This window comes from Mustelus asterias, chromosome 16 (genome assembly GCF_964213995.1).
Source record: "Mustelus asterias chromosome 16, sMusAst1.hap1.1, whole genome shotgun sequence".
Taxonomy (NCBI): Eukaryota; Metazoa; Chordata; class Chondrichthyes; order Carcharhiniformes; family Triakidae; genus Mustelus; species Mustelus asterias.
The window spans coordinates 95,540-114,066 of record NC_135816.1 but is presented as its reverse complement, the minus strand read 5'-3'; the positions used below and the strand labels follow the sequence as shown (position 1 = coordinate 114,066).

Sequence of the window (18,527 nt, the reverse complement as noted above, 5' to 3'; positions counted from 1 at the left end):
ACCAAGGAGAAGGACATGGAGGATAGTGAGATTAGTGTGGAGCATGCTAATATGCTGGGAATTTTGAGATCAATAAAGAAGTGGTGTTGGGTCCCTTGAAGAGCATTAAGATGGATAAGTCCCCAGGGCCCGATGGGATCTACCCCAGGTTATTGAGAGAGGCAAGAGAGGAGATTGCTGGGACCCTTACAAAGATCTTTGTATCCTCGCTAGCCACTGGAGAGGTCCCGGAGGACTGGCGAGAAGCTAATGTTGTTCCTCTGTTAGAGAAAAGAGAAATGGATAATCCAGGAAATTATAGACCGGTGAGTCTCACATCGGTGGTTGGGAATCTATTGGAGAGTATTCTTAGGGAGAGGAATTACGCGCATTTGGAAAAGCATGGCCTAATTAGGGAAAACAGAGTAAGAAGCCTCACAATACCAGGCTAAAGTCCAATGGGTTTATTTGCAAAATTGACAAATTATTGACGAACAAACCTGTTGGACTTTAACCTGGTGTTGTGAGACTTCTTACTGTGTTTACCCCAGTCCAACGCCAGCATCTCCACATCATAATTAGGGAAAGTCAGCATGGCTTTGTGCAGAGTCGTATCTTACTAATTTGACTGATTTTTTTTGAGGAGGTGACAAAGAATCATAGAAAAATCATAGAAACCCTACAGCACAGAAAGAGGCCATTCGGCCCATCGAATCTGCACCGACCACAATCCCACCCAGGCCCTACCCCCATACCCCGACATATTTTACCCACTAATCCCTCGAACCTACGCATCTCAGGACACTAAGGGCAATTTTAGCATGGCCAATCAACCTAACCCGCGCATCTTTGGACTGTGGGAGGAAACCGGAGCACCCGGAGGAAATCCACGCAGACACGAAGAGAATGTGCCAACTCCACACAGACAGTGACCCAAGCCGGGAATTGAACCCAGGTCTCTGGAGCTGTGAAGCAGCAGTGCTAACCACTGTGATACCGTGCCGCCCACAAAGGTGATTGATGAGGGGAGAGCAGTGGATGTTGTCTACGTAGATTTTAGTAAGGATTTCAATAAGGTCCCTCATGGTAGACTGATCCAGAAGATTAAGATGCATGGGATCCATGGTGACTTGGCCACTTGGGTTCAGAATTGGCTTACCCATAGATGTCAGAGAGCATTGGTGGAAAGGTATTTTTCTGGCTGGGGGTCCATGAGAGTGGTGTTCCACACTGGGACCTCTACTTTATGTGACATATATAAATGGCTTGGATGAAAAAGTAGGTGGGTGGGTTATTAAGTTTACAGACAACATAAAGATAGGTGGAATTGTGGATAGTGTAGAAGGTTGTCAAAGGATACAGCGGGATAGAGATCAGCTGCAGATATGGGCAGAGAAATGGCAGATGGAGTTTAATGCGGGCTAGTGGGAGGTGCTGCACTTTGGGAAATGAAATGTTAACGGTAAGTACACAGTTAATGGCACGACCCTGAACAGCATTGATGTACAGAGGGATCTTGGGATTCAAGTCCATAGCTCCCTGAAAGTGGCCGCACAAGTAGCTAGGGTGGTGAAGAAGGCATATTGGCATGCTTGCCTTTATTGGTTGGGTTGAGTACAAGAATCAGGATGTCATGTTGCAGCTTTATAAAACTTTGGTTAGGCCACACTCACAATATTGTGCTCAATTCTGGTCACCACATTACAGGAAGGATGTGGAAGCTTTGGAGAGGGTGCAGAACAATGGAGCATGGTGGCACAGTTGTTAGCACTGCTACCTCACAGCGCCAGGGACCCGGGGCAGCATGGTAGCACAGTGGGTTAGCACTGCTACCTCACAGCGCCAGGGACCCGGGTTCGATTCCCGACTTGGGTCACTGTCTGTGTGGAATTTGCACATTCTCCCCATGTCTGCATGGGTTTCCTCCAGGTGCTCCGGTTTCCTCCCACAGTCCAAAAGACGTGCTGGTCAGGTGCATTGGCCATGTTAAATTCTCTCTCAGTCTCCCCAATCAGGCACCGGAATGTGGCAACTAGGGGATTTTCACAGTAACTTCATTGTAGTGTGAATGTAAGCCAACTTGTGACACTAATAAATAAACTTTAAAGACTAGGTTTACCAGAATGCTGCCTGGATTAGATGGTATGAGCTGTAAGGAGAGGCTGGACAAACTAGGGCTGCTTTCTCTGGAGTGGCGGAGGCTGAGCGGAGACCTGATAGAAATCTATAAAATTATGAGAGGCAGAGATAGGGTTGACAGTCAGAATCTTTTTCCCAGAGTTGAAATGTCTAATACTAGGGGGCACGCACTTAAGATGAGAGGGGGGAAGTTCAAAGGAAATGTGAGAGGCAAGTTTGTTTTACACAGAGAGTGGTAGGTGTCTAGAATGTGCTGCCAGGAGTGGTGGTGGAGGCAGATACGATAGGAGCGTTTAAGGGCTTTTTGATAAGCTCATGAATATGCAAGAAATAGAGGGATTATGGAACGAGGGCAGGCAGAAGGAATTAGTTTAATTTGGCGTCATGTTCGGCATAACATTGTGGGCTGAAGGGCCTGTTTCTGTGCTGCACTGTTCTATGTTTTCTGTTCTATATTAAGAAACAGCTGAAGGCACTGGAGACTGTAAAGGCTGTGAGTCCTGAGAATATTCCAGCAATATTGAAGATTTGTGCTCCAGAACTTGCCATACCCCCAGCCAAGCTGTTCAATGCTGGCATCTACCTGGCAATGTGAAAAATGACCCTCATATGTCCTGTAGACAAGGAACAGGACAAACCAACCCAGTCAGTTAACACTCCATCAGTCTACTCTCCATCATCAATAAATGAGAAGTTACTAGGGAAGCTGATAAATCACCCAGACCGAACGGATAACACCCCAGGGTTCTGAAGGAGATAACTGAGAAAATTGTGGAGGCATTGGTGGTGATCTTTCCAGAATCACTGGAGTCAGGGAAGGTCCTGGTGTTGTTAAAACTCTTACTGTGTCAGGGAAGGTTCCAGAGGACTGGATAAAGGCTAATGTAACACCCCTGTTTAAGAAGGGAGGAGGGCAGAAGATGGAAATTATAGGCCAGTTAGTCTGACCTCGGTCGTGGGTAAGATCTTGGAGTCTGTTGTTAAGAATGAAATTGCAGAGTACTTGCAAATGCATGGTAAAATAAGGCTGAGTCAGCACGGCTTTGTCAAAGGGAGGTCATGTCTGACAAATCTGTTAGAGTTCTTTGAGGAGGTAACGAAGAAGTTAGATAAAGGAGAACCAGTGGACATGATTTATTCGGATTTTTAGAAAGCCTTTGACAAGGTGTCTTACAGGTGGCTGCTAAATAAGCTAAGAGCCAATGGTATTAGAGGCAAGGTACTGGCATGGAACAAGGGCAGAGAGTGGGGATAAGGGGGTCCTTTTCAGGATGGCAACCAGTGACTCGTGCTGTTCCACAGGGATCAGTGTTGGGACCACAACTTTTCACTATCTGCATTAATGATCTGGAAGATGGAACTGAGGGCATAGTTGCTAAATTTGTGGATGATGCAAAGATATGTAGACGGACTGGTATCTCTGAGGAAGTGGGGAGGCTGCAGAATGGCTTGGACACGCTAGGAGAGTGGGCAAAGAAGTGGCAGATGGAATACAATGTGGGAAAGTGTGAGGTTATGCACTTTGGAAGGAAGAATAGAGGCATAGACTATTTTCTAAATGGGGATAGGCTTCAGAAATCTGAGGCACAAAAGGACTTGGAAGTCCTGGTTCAGAAAGAGTTAAGAAGAGCCAGGAGGGGACATAAGAAGTCTTTGGCGGGTAGGATCAAGGAAAACCCTAAAGCTTTCTATAGGTATGTCAGGAGTAAAAGAATGACTGGGGTAAGATTAGGGCCAATCGAGGACAGGAGTGGGAAGTTGCGCGTGGAGTCTGAAGAGATAGGAGAGGCACTAAATGAATATTTTTCGTCGGTATCCACACTGGAGAGGGACAGTGTTGTTGAGGGGAGTACTGAGATGCAGGCTGTTGGACTGGATGGGATTGATGTTCATAAGGAGGAGGTGTTAGCAATTCTGGAAAGGGTAAAAATAGATAAGTCCCCTGGGCCGGATGGGATTTAGACCGAGGATTCTCTGGGAGGCTAGAGAGGAGATTGCAGAGCCTTTGGCTTTGATCTTTGTGTCGTCATTGTCTACAGGAACAGTGCCAGAAGACTGGAGGATAGCAAATGTTGTCCCCTTTTTCAAGAAGGGGAGTAGGGACAACCCTGGTAATTATAAACCGGTGAGCCTTACTTCTGTTGTGGGCAAAGTATTGGAAAGGATTATAAGAGATAGGATTTATAATCACCGAGAAAGGAATAATTTGATGAGGGATAGTCAGCACGGTTTTGTGAAGGGTAGGTCGTGCCTCACAAACCTTATTGAGTTATTTGAGAAGGTGACCAAAGAGGTGGATGAGGGTAAAGCGGTTGATGTGGTGTATATGGATTTCAGCAAAGCGTTTGATAAGGTTCCCCATGGTAAGCTTTTGCAGAAAATACGGACACATGGGATTGAGGGTGATTTAGTGGTTTGGATCAGGAATTGGCGAGCTGTAAGGAAACAGAGGGTGGTGGTTGATGGGAAATATTCATCCTGGAGTTCAGTTACTAGTGGTGTACCGCAAGGATCTGTTTTGGGACCACTGCTGTTTGTCATTTTTATTAATGACTTGGATGTGGGCGTGGAAGGATGGATTAGTAAATTTGCGGATGACACTAAAGTCGGTGAAGTGGTAGACAGTGCGGAGGGAAGTGGCAGGTTACAGAGGGACATAGATAAGCTGCAGAGCTGGGCTGAGAGGTGGCAAATGGAGTTTAATGCGGAAAAGTGTGAGGTGATTCACTTTGGAAGGAGTAACAGGAATACAGAGTACTGGGCTAATGGTAAGATACTTGGTAGTGTGGATGAACAGAGGGATCTGGGTGTCCACGTGCATAGATCCCTGAAAGTTGGCACCCAGGTTGATAGAGTTGTTAAGAAGGCATACGGTGTGTTAGCTTTTATTGGCAGACGGATTGAGTTTCGGAGCCAGGAGGTCATGCTGCAACTGTACAAAACTCTGGTGCGGCCGCATTTGGCGTATTGCGTACAGTTCTGGTCGCCGTATTATAGGAAAGATGTGGAAGTGTTGGAAAGGGTGCAGAGGAGATTTACCAGGATGTTGCCTGGTACGGTGGGAAAATCGTATGAGGAAAGGCTGAGGGGCTTGAGGTTGTTTTCATTAGAGAGAAGAAGGTTAAGAGGTGACTTAATAGAGGCATTCAAGATGATCAGAGGATTAGATAGGGTGGATAGTGAGAGCCTTTTTCCTCGGATGGTGTTGGCTAGCACGAGGGGACATAGCTTTAAATTGAGGGGTGAGAGATATAGGACAGATGTTAGAGGTAGGTTCTTTACTCAGAGAGTAGTAAGGGCGTGGAATGCCCTGCCTGCAGCAGTGGTGGACTCATCAACGTTGAGAGCGTTCAAGTGGTTATTGGATAAACATATGGATGATATTGGAATAGTGTAGATTAGAGGGGCTTTAGATTGGTACCACTGGTCGGCGCAACATCGAGGGCCGAAGGGCCTGTACTGTAATGTTCTATGTTCTATGTTCTAGGACTCTCTTAAGATTTACGTGCAGGTTCAGTTGGCAGTTAGGAAGGCAAATTCAATGTTAGCATTCATTTCTAGAGGACAAGAATACAAGAGCAGGAATGTACTGCTGAGCCTGTAAAAGGCTCTGGTCAGACCCCATTTGGAGTATTGTGAACAGTTTTGGGCACCATATCTCAGAAAGGATGTGCTGGCCTTAGAGGGGGTCCAGAGGAGGTTCACAAGTATGATCGCAGAATGAAGGGTTTGTCATATTAGAAGCGGTTGAGGAGTCTGGGTCTATACTCACTGGAGTTTAGAAAGATGAGGGGGGGATCTAATTGAAACTTACAGAATACTGAGGGGCCTGGATAGAGTGGACGTGGATAGGATATTTCCACTGGTAAGAAAAACTAGAACCAGAGGGCACAACCTCAGGCTAAAGGGACGATCCTTTAAAACAGAGATGAGGAGGAATTTCTTCAGCCAGAAGTGGTGAATCTGTGGAACTCTTTGCTGCAGAAGGCAGTGGAGGCCAAGCCATTGAGTGTCTTTAGGACAGAGACAGATAGGTTCTTGATCAATAAGGGGATCAAAGGTTATGGGGAGAAGACAGGAGAATGGGGATGAGAATCATATCAACCATGATTGAATGGCAGGGCAGACTTGATGGGCTGATTCTGCTCCTATATCTTACGGTCTTAAATGATGGAAGGGGTCACCAATGGTATAATCAAGTGGCACTTGTTTCGCAATAACCCCACTGATACTCAGTTTGGGTTCTACCAGGGTCTCCCAGCTCCTGGTTTCATTACAGCCTTGGTTCAAATATGGACAAACGAGCTGAATTCCAGAGGTGAGGAGAGAGTGAGTATCTTTACACAGAAACTGTTGGAAAAAGGACGTGAAGAGAGACTGCAGACTGCGAATGTCAAATTAAAAAATAGAAAGGTCCTAAAATGAGGGAGTGGTGTAGTAGCAAGTTCCAAGGAAAGCTTCCAGTCAAAGTAGAAGAAGAGGAACCTGGAATTAGCTCCTGTCAAATGAACTTAACAGTGAAGAGCAAAGAGAAACCAAATTACAGGAACCAGACTAAAAGCAAATTGGGCTTGCAAGATCCAAGGAAAGCCAAAGATTGGTGACTCCTTACAATCAGCCTGTAATCAGTGGTGACTCCTTACAACAGGCCTGTAATCAGTGGTGACTCCTTACAACAGGCCTGTAACCAGTGGTGACTCCTTACAACAGCCTGTAATCATTGGTGACTCCTTATAACAGGCCTGTAATCAGTGGTGACTCCTTACAACAGGCCTGTAATCAGTGGTGACTCCTTACAACAGCCTGTAATCAGTGGTGACTCCTTACAACAGGCCTGTAACCAGTGGTGACTCCTTACAACAGCCTGTAATCACTGGTGACTCCTTATAACAGGCCTGTAATCAGTGGTGACTCCTTACAACAGGCCTGTAATCAGTGGTGACTCCTTACAACAACCTGTAATCAGTGGTGACTCCTTACAACAGGCCTGTAATCAGTGGTAACTCCTTACAACAGGCCTGTAATCAGTTGTGACTCCTTACAACAGGCCTGTAATCAGTGGTGACTTCTTACAATCGGCCTGTAATCAGTGGTGACTCCTTACAACAGGCCTGTAATCAGTTGTGACTCCTTACAACAGGCCTGTAATCAGTGGTGACTTCTTACAATCGGCCTGTAATCAGTGGTGACTCCTTACAACAGGCCTGTAATCAGTGGTGACTCCTTACAACAGCCTGTAATCAGTGGTGACTCCTTACAACAGGCCTGTAAACAGTGGTGTTCTGTTAGCCTGGCTGGGTAACAGACTGTGTGTGGAAACCTGAATGCATGTGGAACTCCAGGTCAAGGAAACATTCAGAGGAGAGGTTGAAACCTTGGGGATTGACCCTCAGTGGATATATGAAAGAGAGAGCATCATTTGGGAAAAGATTCCAAGGTGTGTTCTTTGAGAGTGGAGATTGGAAATGATATTCCACATTGCATTAATATCTATTAAAAGGTAGACTTACCTCACCTTACAGACCCCCCTTTGATATAGGAAGCATGGTTAGTAAGTTTGCAGATGACACCAAGATTGGTGGCGTAGTGGACAGTGAAGAAAGTTATCTCCAATTGCAATGGGATCTTGATCAATTGGGCCAGTGGGCTGACGAATGGCAGATGGAGTTTAATTTCGACAAATGCGAGGTGATGCAGCTTGAACCAGGGCAGGACCTACTCAGTTAATGGTAAGGCGTTGGGGAGAGTTACAGAACAAAGAGATCTAGGGATACATGTTCATAGCTCCTTGAAAGTGGAGTCACAGATGGACAGAGTGGTGAAGAAGGCATTCGGCATGCTTGGTTTAATCGGTCAGAACATTGAATACAGGAGTTGGGACTTCTTGTTGAAGTTGTACAAGACATTGGTAAGGCCACACTTGGAATACTGTGTGCAATTCTGGTCACCCTATTATAGAAAGGATATTATTAAACTCGAAAGAGTGCAGAAAAGATTTACTAGGATGCTACCGGGACTTGATGGATTGTGTTATAAGGAGAGGCTGGATAGACTGGGATTTCTTTCCTCTGGAGCGTAGGAGGCTGAGGGGTGATCTTATAGAGGTCTATAAAATAATGAGGGGCACAGATCAGCTAGATAGTCAATATCTTTTCCCAAAGGTAGGGGAGTCTAAAACTAGAGGGCATAGGTTTAAGGTGAGAGGGGAGAGATACAAAAGTGTCCAGAGGGGCAATTTTTTCACACAGGTGTCTGGAACAAGCTGCGAGAGGTAGTAGTAGAGGCAGGTACAATTTTGTCTTTTAAAAAGCATTTAGATAGTTACATGGGTACAATGGGTATAGAGGGATATGGGCCAAATGTGGGCAATTGGGATTAGCTTTGGGGTTTTAAAAAAAACGGTGTGGCATGGACAAGTTGGGCCGAAGGGCCTGTTTCCATGCTGTAAATCTCTATGACTCTAAGCTCATGTCAGACCTGCCATCCCAGGAACCAGTCTGGTGAACCTTCTCTGTACTGCCTCTGGAGCAAGAACATCCTTCCTCAGATAAGGACACCAAAACTGCACACAATACTCCCTCACTATAGCTCTATATAATTGCAGCAAAATATCCCTGCTCCTGTGCTCGAATCCTCTATGAAGACCAATATACCATTTGCCTTCTTTACTACCTGCTGCACCTGCATGCTTACCCTTAGGAAGTATGAGGACACCCAGGTCTCATTGCACATTTCACCTCTCTCAATTTATAACCATTCAGATAATAACCTGTCTTCCTGTTCTTGCTACCAAAGTGGATAACCTCACATTTATCCACATGATACTGAACCTACCATGCATTTTCCCACTCACTCAGCTTGTCCAAATCACACCAAAGCATCTCTGTATCCTCCTCATAGCTCACTCTCCCACTCAACTTTGTGTCATCTGCAGATCTGGAGATATTACATTTAGTTCCCTCATCTAAATCATTACCAGATGTTGTGAATAACTGGGGTTCCAGCACTGATCCCTGAGGTATCCCACTAATCACTGCCTGCCATTTGGAAAATGACCTATTTATCCCTACTCTTTGTTTTCTGTCTGCCAACCAGTTTTCTTTCCATCTCAATATATTCCCCCCATTCCCACGCACTTTAACTTTGATTTGACCTTCATTAACAGGTACAGAATTGAAAAGGAGTGTGATTGTCACATGGTGTCTATTTTACAGAGCTCCAAGCCTGAACAAGAGTGGTCTGTTTTCTCACTGAAGGTTTATCTGGGCATTAAGAAGAAGCTGAAAGCACCAACAGCGCAGTAAGTCCATCATTAACACTCATTCATGGAGTCATTGATCGGATGCCATTTGATCATCTTTCCTGTGTTGAGAAAATAAGGAAAGAAAATTTAAAATCAAATTACATTTGTCAGTTCAGTAACAAAGACACAAAAATGTGACAACCTCAGTGCATCATGAAGCCATGACAATAGGCTAAGGGTTTGATCCTTGATGCATTCTGAGAGGATGTATCTCAGCAGTGGGTGCTGATGCTGGCTTTAGTTCTGGAGTGAGCAGAAGCAAGCCAGTGGGCTGACGAATGGCAGATGGAGTTTAATTTAGATAAATGTGAGGTGATGCATTTTGGTAGATTGAACCAGGGCAGGGCTTACTCAGTTAATGGTAGGGTGTTGGGGAGAGTTACAGAACAAAGAGATCTGGAGGACAGGTTCATAGCTCCTTGAAAGTGGAGTCACAGGTGGACAGAGTGGTGAAGAAGGCATTTGGCATGCTTGGTTTCATTGGTCAGAACATTGAATACAGAAGTTGGGACGTCTCGTTGAAGTTGAACAAGACATTGGTAAGGCCACACTTAATACTGTGTACAGTTCTGGTCACTCTATTATAGAAAGGATATTATTAAACTAGAAAGAGTGCAGAAGAGATTTACTGGGATGCTACCGGGACTTGATGGTTTGAGTTATAAGGAGAGGCTGGATAGACTGGGTCTTTTTTCTCTGGAACGTAGGAGGCTTAGGGGTGATCTTCTAGAGATCTATAAAATAATGAGGGGCATAGATCAACTCGATAGTCAATATCTTTTCTCGAAGGTAGGGGTGTCTAAAACTAGAGGGCATAGGTTTAAGGTGAGAGGGGAGAGATACAAAAGGGTCTGGAGAGGCAATCTTTTCACACAGAGAGTGGTGAGTGTCTGGAACGAGCTGCCAGAGGTAATGGTAGAGGCAGGTACAATTTTGTCTTTTAAAAAGCATTTAGACAGTTACATGGATAAGATGGGTATAGAGGGATATGAGCCAAATGCGGGCAATTGGGACTAGTTTAGGGGTTAAAAAAAAGGGGTGGCATGGACAAGTTGGGCCAAAGGGCCTGTTTCCATGCTGTAAACCTCTAAGACTCTATGACTCTATGAATTAACCTGGGCTCTCACTCCTGACCACTACAGAGTGCAAGAGGCTGTGGAAAAAATGCAAAAGAATTTTACCCTGGTGGAACTGTCCCAACAGACAGAAAAGAGAAACCACAGGGCACATTTATTCACCATTAAACAATTATAGTTAAGATTGGTTGAGTTTAGTGTGTGATCTGCTTCACAAATTTTCGGATTCCACTTGGATAAAATCTAATTAAATGTACTCATGGAAAGAATGAAAGTGTAGGGCAAATGATTTATTGAACAATATTGAGGTAAATTTGATAAACATTTATTCCTGTTACTGAACTTCTGTCAACAGGAAAATACTGTGATGATCCCAGCTAACAGTCAGATCCCAGGGTGGCATTTGGCTTGATAGACCCTGACCATAAGACATAGGAGCAGAATTAGGCCACTTGGCCTATCGAGTTTGCTCCGCCATTCAATCATGGCTGATATTTTTCTCATCCCCATTCTCCTGCCTTTTCCCCATAACCCCTGATCCCCTTATTAATCAAGAACCTAACATTTATCTTTTGTTTAAATGCATGGGAAGCAGCTACTGAACAGTCCCAGGAGTTAGTTGATGAACTTTTAACAAAAAAAAATTTATTAAACAAGAAATGATGAAGTATAATACTCTACTCCTTCAGCTGAACTATTCCTTTACAGATACACAGATTCATACAGATAACGGATAAGTTACAAAATCTATCTTATGCTCCAATGTCCTCAGTAAGTAAACAGTCCAGTTAAACCAGTCGGTAAAATGTGATCAGACCCACCACACTCGCCCAAATAACTTTGATGGATTGCTCACCATTTCCCCTCAGATGCTTGTCACATTGTTAGCCAACTGGAACTCTGTCTTTTACACAAGGGTTTCCAATCTCTACTCTTGAAGAATACGCCTTTGAATCTTCTCCCAAATGATGATTTCTCCTGAACAGCTTCACTAAATATCCACATCCAGGATTGCAATCTCTCATTCCAATGATTTTCTCTCCTGGATAGTCAGGTCCAATCAAGCTTTGCCTTCAATGCACGCTCTCAAATAGCCAGCCGTCCCAACAGAACAGCATTGTTTCACAGGCCCATTGTAAGGACTCACCAACCTTCTGGTCAGCTTAGATCTCTGGTTTCTCACAAACCTACTTCACTTTACCCCTGCTTTCTGCAGCTTTGGCTTTTTAACTTGGAAGTTTGCACATTTTCCCAGTGTCTATGTGGGTTTCCTCCATTTGCTCCGATTTCCTCCCACATTCCATGGATGTGCAGATTAGGTGGATTGGCCATCGTAAATGTGTGGATTATGGGGATAGGATGGAGGGTGGGCCTTGGTAAGATGCTCTGTCGGAGAGTCGGTGCAGACTCGCTGGGCTGAATGGCCTCCTCTGCACTGTAGAGATTTTATGATTCTCTCTCAGCTCCCCACGCTTCACTCAGCAGGATGTTTTCCAGATTCCTGCTCTTCTCCATGGAGTTGAAGGTTTTCTGGTTCTTCCTTATTTCCGCTCCCTGGTTTTAGGACCTTTAAGCTTGTTCAGTTTGGGATCTGCTCTCTCTCTCCCTCCATGGCCCTGTCTCAGCAGATTCTGTGAAAAGCTCCTTTTTTCTGGGTTACATTCTTTCAAACTGCTTTTGCCCCTGGTTGCAAGGCAACAGTCCAGTTTTTATACTCTATGTAAGCTTTAGAACTATAAAACCCTCATTAAAATGCAGCATCTTTTAAAGTGAAACTAAAACTTAAGTTCTTAATACAACTGCAGAAATATATATTAAACTTAAACTCAAAGCTAAAACTTAAACATAAAGCTATCCCTTATGGTCTACACACACTCACACGCACACACTCACACACATACATTCACACGCACATACCACATAGGCACACACACACACACTCATACACACACCACACACACACACATACATTCTCACACACACACACACACACACACTCACACTCACACCCACAAACACATACACTCACACACACACACACACACCACACACTCACACACACGCTCACGCACACTCACGCACACTCACGCTCACTCACGCTCACACACACATACTGACACACACGCTTACACACACACTCAGACACACACATGCCTACACACATACACACACACTCACTCTCACACACACTCACACCCACTCTGATTCCGTGGTGGGCGGGGCAGTAAAATTCCAGTCCTTGTATCAACAAAAATAACTGAATTTGCAAAATGATCTCTGCAGATCAGTAACCAAGTGCAAATATAAATCACTTAAAACTATATATATTTCCAAACCTCCCTCTTGAAAGAAAGGAAGTTTAAGAATAAAGAAGGTTTCTTTACAATGCTGTTAAATCCTCTTCACACAAACTGAACCTCACAAAAATATCCAACAAAATAATTTCTTGCATCTGATAGTAACCTCTTCATCTTATTTCATAATTGCCCATGTCATGTTGTATCATTGTAAAGATTTAATCAGAACACAGGCGATAGAAACATAGAAAATAGGAGCAGGAGTCAGCCATTCGGCCCGCTGAGCCTGCTCTGCCATTCAACATTATCATGACCGATTGTTTATCTCAACACCAATCTCCTGCTCTCTCCTCATTCCTCTCGACACCTTTAGAATCTAGAAATCTATTTCTTTCTTAAATACATTCCATGATTTCTGTGGTAGAGAATTCCACAGGTTCACCACCCTCTGAGTGAAGAAGTTTCTCCTCATCTCAGTCCTAAATGGCCTCCCCCGTATCCTGAGACTGTGACCCCTTGTTCTAGACCCTCCAGCCAGAGGAAACATCATTCCTGCATCCAGTCTGTCCAGCCCTGTCAGAAGTTTATACATTTCAATGATATCACCTCTCATTCTTCTAAACTCCAGTGAATACAAGACCAATTGACCCAATCTCTCCTCATACGACAATCCTGCCATCCGATGAATCAGTTTGGTAAGGAATAAATGTCACACATTTGGCAGAAGTTTTACATCCGTGCAATGTGTTTCTGATTGCTCTTATTCCCAGTTTTTCAGTCCACGATCAATCATCCTTTTTGTAGACGTAATAATTCCATTCCTGCAACCCTTGCCATCACTGGCAAGAACTTTGAAAATCAGTGTTCTTGGTTATTGATCTGCAGACATCATTTTGCAAATTCAGTTATTTTTGTTGACACAAGGACTGGAATTTTACCGCCCCGCCCACCACGGAATCAGAGGGGGTGAGGGGCGGACAATGGAAATGTCTGTTGACCCTGGGCAGAAATTTACAGTCTCGGGTCGAGTGAAGCCGTAAAACCCCACCCAAGGTCTCACATAACAGACTACTATGTAAGGTTAAAGCACATGGGATTGTGGGTAATGTCTTGAGATGGATAGAAAGCTGGTTAGCAGATAGGAAGCAAAGAGTTGGCATAATTGGGTCTTTTTCTGATTGGCAGTCAGTGACTAGTGGGGTTAATAAGAACATAAGAACTAGGAGCAGGAGTAGGCCATCTGGCCCCTCAAGCCTGTTCCGCCATTCAATAGGATCATGGCTGATCTTTTTGTGGATTCAGCTCCAGTTACGCGCCCACTCACCATAACCCTTAATTCCTTTACTGTTCAAAAATGTATCTATCCTTGCCTTAAAAACATTCAATGAGGTAGCCTCAACTGCTTCACTGGGCAGGGATTTGTGCTAGGACCCCAACTGTTCATATTATATATTAATGATTTGGAAGAGGGAACTGAATATATTATCTTCAGATTTGCAGATGATACAAAATTGGGTGGGAGGGTGAGCTGTGAGAAGGATGCAGAGATACTTCAGCGTGATTTGGACAGGCAGAGTGTGTGGGTATCTGCATGGCAGATGGAGCATAATGTGGATAAATGTGAGGTTATCCACTTTGGTAGCAATAATAGGAAGACAGATTATTATTTGAATGGGTGTAAATTGAGAGAGATGGATACTCAGTGAGACCTTGGAGTCCTCGTGCATCAGTCACTGAAAGTAAGCGTGCAGGTACAGCAGGCAGTAAAGAAGGCAAATGGTATGTCGGCCTTCATAGCGAGAGGATTTGTGTATAGGGATAGGGATGTTTTGCTGCAGTTGTATGGGCATTAGTGAGGCCACACATGCAGTGTTTTTTTTAAAGTTTTTATTTGTTAGTGTCACAAATATGCTTACATTAACACTGTAATGAAGTTACTATGAAAATCCCACAGTCGCCACACTCAGGCGCCTGTTTGGGTACACTGAGTAAGAATTTAGCATGGCCAATGCACCTAACCAGCACATCTTTCAGACTGTGGGAGGAAACAAAAGCACAAAGAGGAAACCCAAACAGATATGGGGAGAAAATGCAGACTCTGCACAGACAGTGACCCAAGCCAGGAATAGAGCGCGGGTCTGAGGCGCTGTGAGGCAGCAGTGCTAACCACAGTGCCATCATGCTGGCCATGTGCGCAGTTTTGGTGTCCTCATCTGAGGAAGGATGTCCTTGCAACAGAGGGAGTACAGTACTATAAATGTCAGAACCCTTAGGAACATTAACAAACAAAGGATCTGGGCATGCAGGTCCACAGTTCGCTAAAAGTGGCAACATAGGTGGCTAAGGTGATTAAGAAGGCATATGGCATGTTTCCCTTCATCAGCCAGGGCACTGAGTAAAAAGATTGGGAAATCATGTTGCCGCTACATAAAACCTTGGTTAGGCTGCATTTGGAGTATTGCTTGCAGTTCTGGTCATCACACTGTCAGAAGGATGTGGGAGCTTTGGAGAGAATGCAAGGAAGGTTCACCAGGATGTTCACCAGAGTGTTGACTATGAGGAGAGATTGAATAAGCGAGGATTGTTTTCACTGGAAAAACAGAGGCTGAGGGGAGGCCTCATAGAAACATAGAAAAACTACAGCACAAACAGGCCCTTCGGCCCACAAGTTGTGCCGAACACATCCCTACCTTCTAGACCTACCTATAACCCTCCATCCTATTAAGCTCCATGTACTCATCCAGGAGTCTCTTAAAAGACCCTATTGAGTTCACCTCCACCACCACTGACGGCAGCCGATTCCACTCGCCCACCGCCCTCTGTGTGAAAAACTTACCCCTGACATCTGCCCTGTACCTACCCCCCAGCAACTTAAACCTGTGTCCTCTCGTAGCAGACATTTCCACCCTGGGAAAAAGCCTCTGAGAGTCCACCCGATCTATGCCTCTCACATCTTATACACCTCGATTAGGTCTCCTCTCATCCTTCGTCTCTCCAAGGAGAAAAGACCGAGCTCCCTCAGCCTATCCTCATAAGGCATGCCACTCAATCCAGGCAACATCCTTGTAAATCTCCTCTGCACCCTTTCAATCTTTTCCACATCCTTCCTATAGTGAGGCGACCAGAACTGAGCACAGTACTCCAAAGTGGGGTCTGACGATGGTTTTATACAGCTGCATCATTATCCCCGGACTCCTAAACTCAATCCCTCGATTGATAAAGGCCAGCACACCATACGCCTTCTTAACCACCTCCTCCACCTGTGGGGCCGATTTCAGAGTCCTACGGACCCGGAGCCCAAGGTCCTTCTGATCCTCTACAGTACTAAGAGTCTTTCCCTTTATATTGTACTCCTTCATCCCATTTGACCTGCCAAAATGGACCACAACACATTTATCTGGGTTGAAGTGCATCTGCCACTTCTCCACCCAGTCTAGCATCCTATCTATGTCCCTCTGTAAGTTCTGACATCCCTCCAGACTATCCACAACCCCACCAACCTTCGTGTCGTCGGCAAACTTACCAGCCCATCCCTCTGCTTCCTCTTCCAGGTCATTTATGAAAATGACAAACAGCAAGGGTCCCAGAACAGATCCCTGGGGCACACCACAGGTGACCGACCTCCAATTAGAAAAAGACCCATCTATACACACTCTCTGCCTCCTTTGGGCAAGCCAGTTCTGGATCCACCGGGCAGCAGCCCCTTGGATCCCATGCCCTCTCACTTTTTCTAGAAGCCTTGCATGGGGGACCTTATCGAACGCCTTGCTAAAATCCATATAAACCACATCTACCGCCTTCCCTTCGTCAATGTGTTTAGTCACATTTTCGAAGAACTCCACCAGGCTCATAAGGCACGATCTGCCCTTGACAAAGCCATGCTGAGTATTCTTGAGCATACTAAACCTCTCTAAATGCTCATATATCCTGTCCCTCAGGATCTTCTCCATCAGTTTACCAACCACTGAGGTTAGACTCACCGGTCGGTAATTACCTGGGCTATCCCTATTCCCCTTCTTGAAAATAGGAACCACATCCGCAATCCTCCAATCCTCCGGCACCTCTCCCGTCTCCATCGACGACGCAAAGATCATCACCAGAGGCTCTGCAATCTCTTCCCTCACCTCCCACAGTAACCTGGGGTACATCCCATCCGGACCCGGCGACTTATCTATCTTGATGTCATTCAAAGATTCCCGCACAACCTCTTTCTTAAAGTTCACATACTCAATCCTTTCAGTCCACCGCACGCCCGCAGTACATCCACCCAGGTCTTTCTCCTCTGTGAAAACCGAGGCATAATACTCATTGAGCACCTCTGCCATTTCTACTGGTTCCGTACAGACTTTCCCGCCTTCACCTTTTGTAGGCCCTATTCCTTCACGTCTCATCCTTTTACTCTTCACATATTTATAGAACGCCTTAGGGTTCTCCTTAATCCTACCTGCCAGGGTGTTCTCGTGACCCCTTCTGGCTCTCCTAATTTCCTTCATTAGTCCCTTCCTACAAGCCGTATACTCTTCTAAATCCCTATCTTCGCCAAGCTCTCTGAGCCTTTTGTACGCTTTCCTTTTCTTCTCGACTAGGTCCCGCACAGCTTTCGTGCACCACGGTTCCTTTAACCGACCAACACCTCCCTGTCTGCTCGGAACGTTGTCCTGTAGAACTCGAGACAGACATTCCTTGAAAAAATGCCACCACTCTTCAGTACATTTCCCCGAGAATACCTCCTTCCAATTTACTCCTCTAATTTGCTGTCTCATGTCTTCATATTTCCCCTTACTCCATATAAACACTTTCCTGGCTTGCCTGATCCTCTCTTTTTCCAATGCAAGCCTAAAGGAGATAGAGTTATGATCGCTATCCCCAAGATGCCCTCCCACTGAGAGATCTGACACCTGTCCAGGTTCATTGGTCAGTATCAGATCAAGTACAGCTTCTCCTCTTGTAGGCTTGTCCACATGGTGTGTCAGGAAACCCTCCTGAACACAGCTAACGAACTCTTCCCCATCAAATCCCCTTATCCTAGGGATATTGCAATCTATGTTTGGGAAATTAAAGTCTCCCATCACAACAACTCTGCTATTACTGCATCTCTCCAGGATCTGTTTCCCTATCTGCTCCTCCACCTCCCTGTTACTATTGGGCGGCCTATAGAAAACTCCCAGCAAAGTGACCGGCCCCTTCGCACTCTGAACTTCCACCCACAGAGACTCGGTGGACAATCCCTCCACAGCATACACCTTCTCTACAGCTGTGACACTCCATCCCCTCTCTTGCCTCCCTCCCTGTCCTTCCTGAAACATCTGAATCCCGGCACCTGGAGTATCCAGTCCTGTCCCTGAGACATCCAAGTCTCCGTAATGGCCACCACATCACACTTCCAGGCATCGATCCACGCTCTGAGCTCATCCTCTTTATTCACTATACTCCTGGCATTGAAGTAAACACATCTCATTCCTTTGGTCTGAGCTCTCCCCTTCTCTATTCCCTGTCCATCCGCCCTCTTGCACTTTCTATAACCCTTCTCTGTTTGCGAGCTACCTTCCTCACTCTCAGTCACCTCATTTTGATCCCCTCCCCCCAACCTATCTAGTTTAAACACTCCCCAGTAGCATTAGCCAACCTTCCTGCCAGGATATTGGTCCCCCTGGGATTCAAGTGCCACCTGTTTTTTGTGTACAGGTCACACCTGCTCCTGAAGAGGTCCCAATGGTCCAGGAACCTGAATCC

General features: G+C 45.3%; 1 protein-coding gene across 5 annotated transcripts in view; it reads left to right on the top strand.

Moving 5' to 3' along the window:
• The window catches only part of arap3 (ArfGAP with RhoGAP domain, ankyrin repeat and PH domain 3), a 482,966-nt gene that overhangs the window by 386,754 nt on the left and 77,685 nt on the right, over positions 1–18,527 (top strand). For all 5 annotated transcript variants that reach the window (XM_078231730.1, XM_078231729.1, XM_078231727.1 and 2 more), the window contains one exon: positions 9,333–9,418. In XM_078231730.1, coding sequence (XP_078087856.1) covers positions 9,333–9,418 — 86 coding nt within the window. The remainder of the gene's footprint in view (positions 1–9,332; positions 9,419–18,527) is intronic.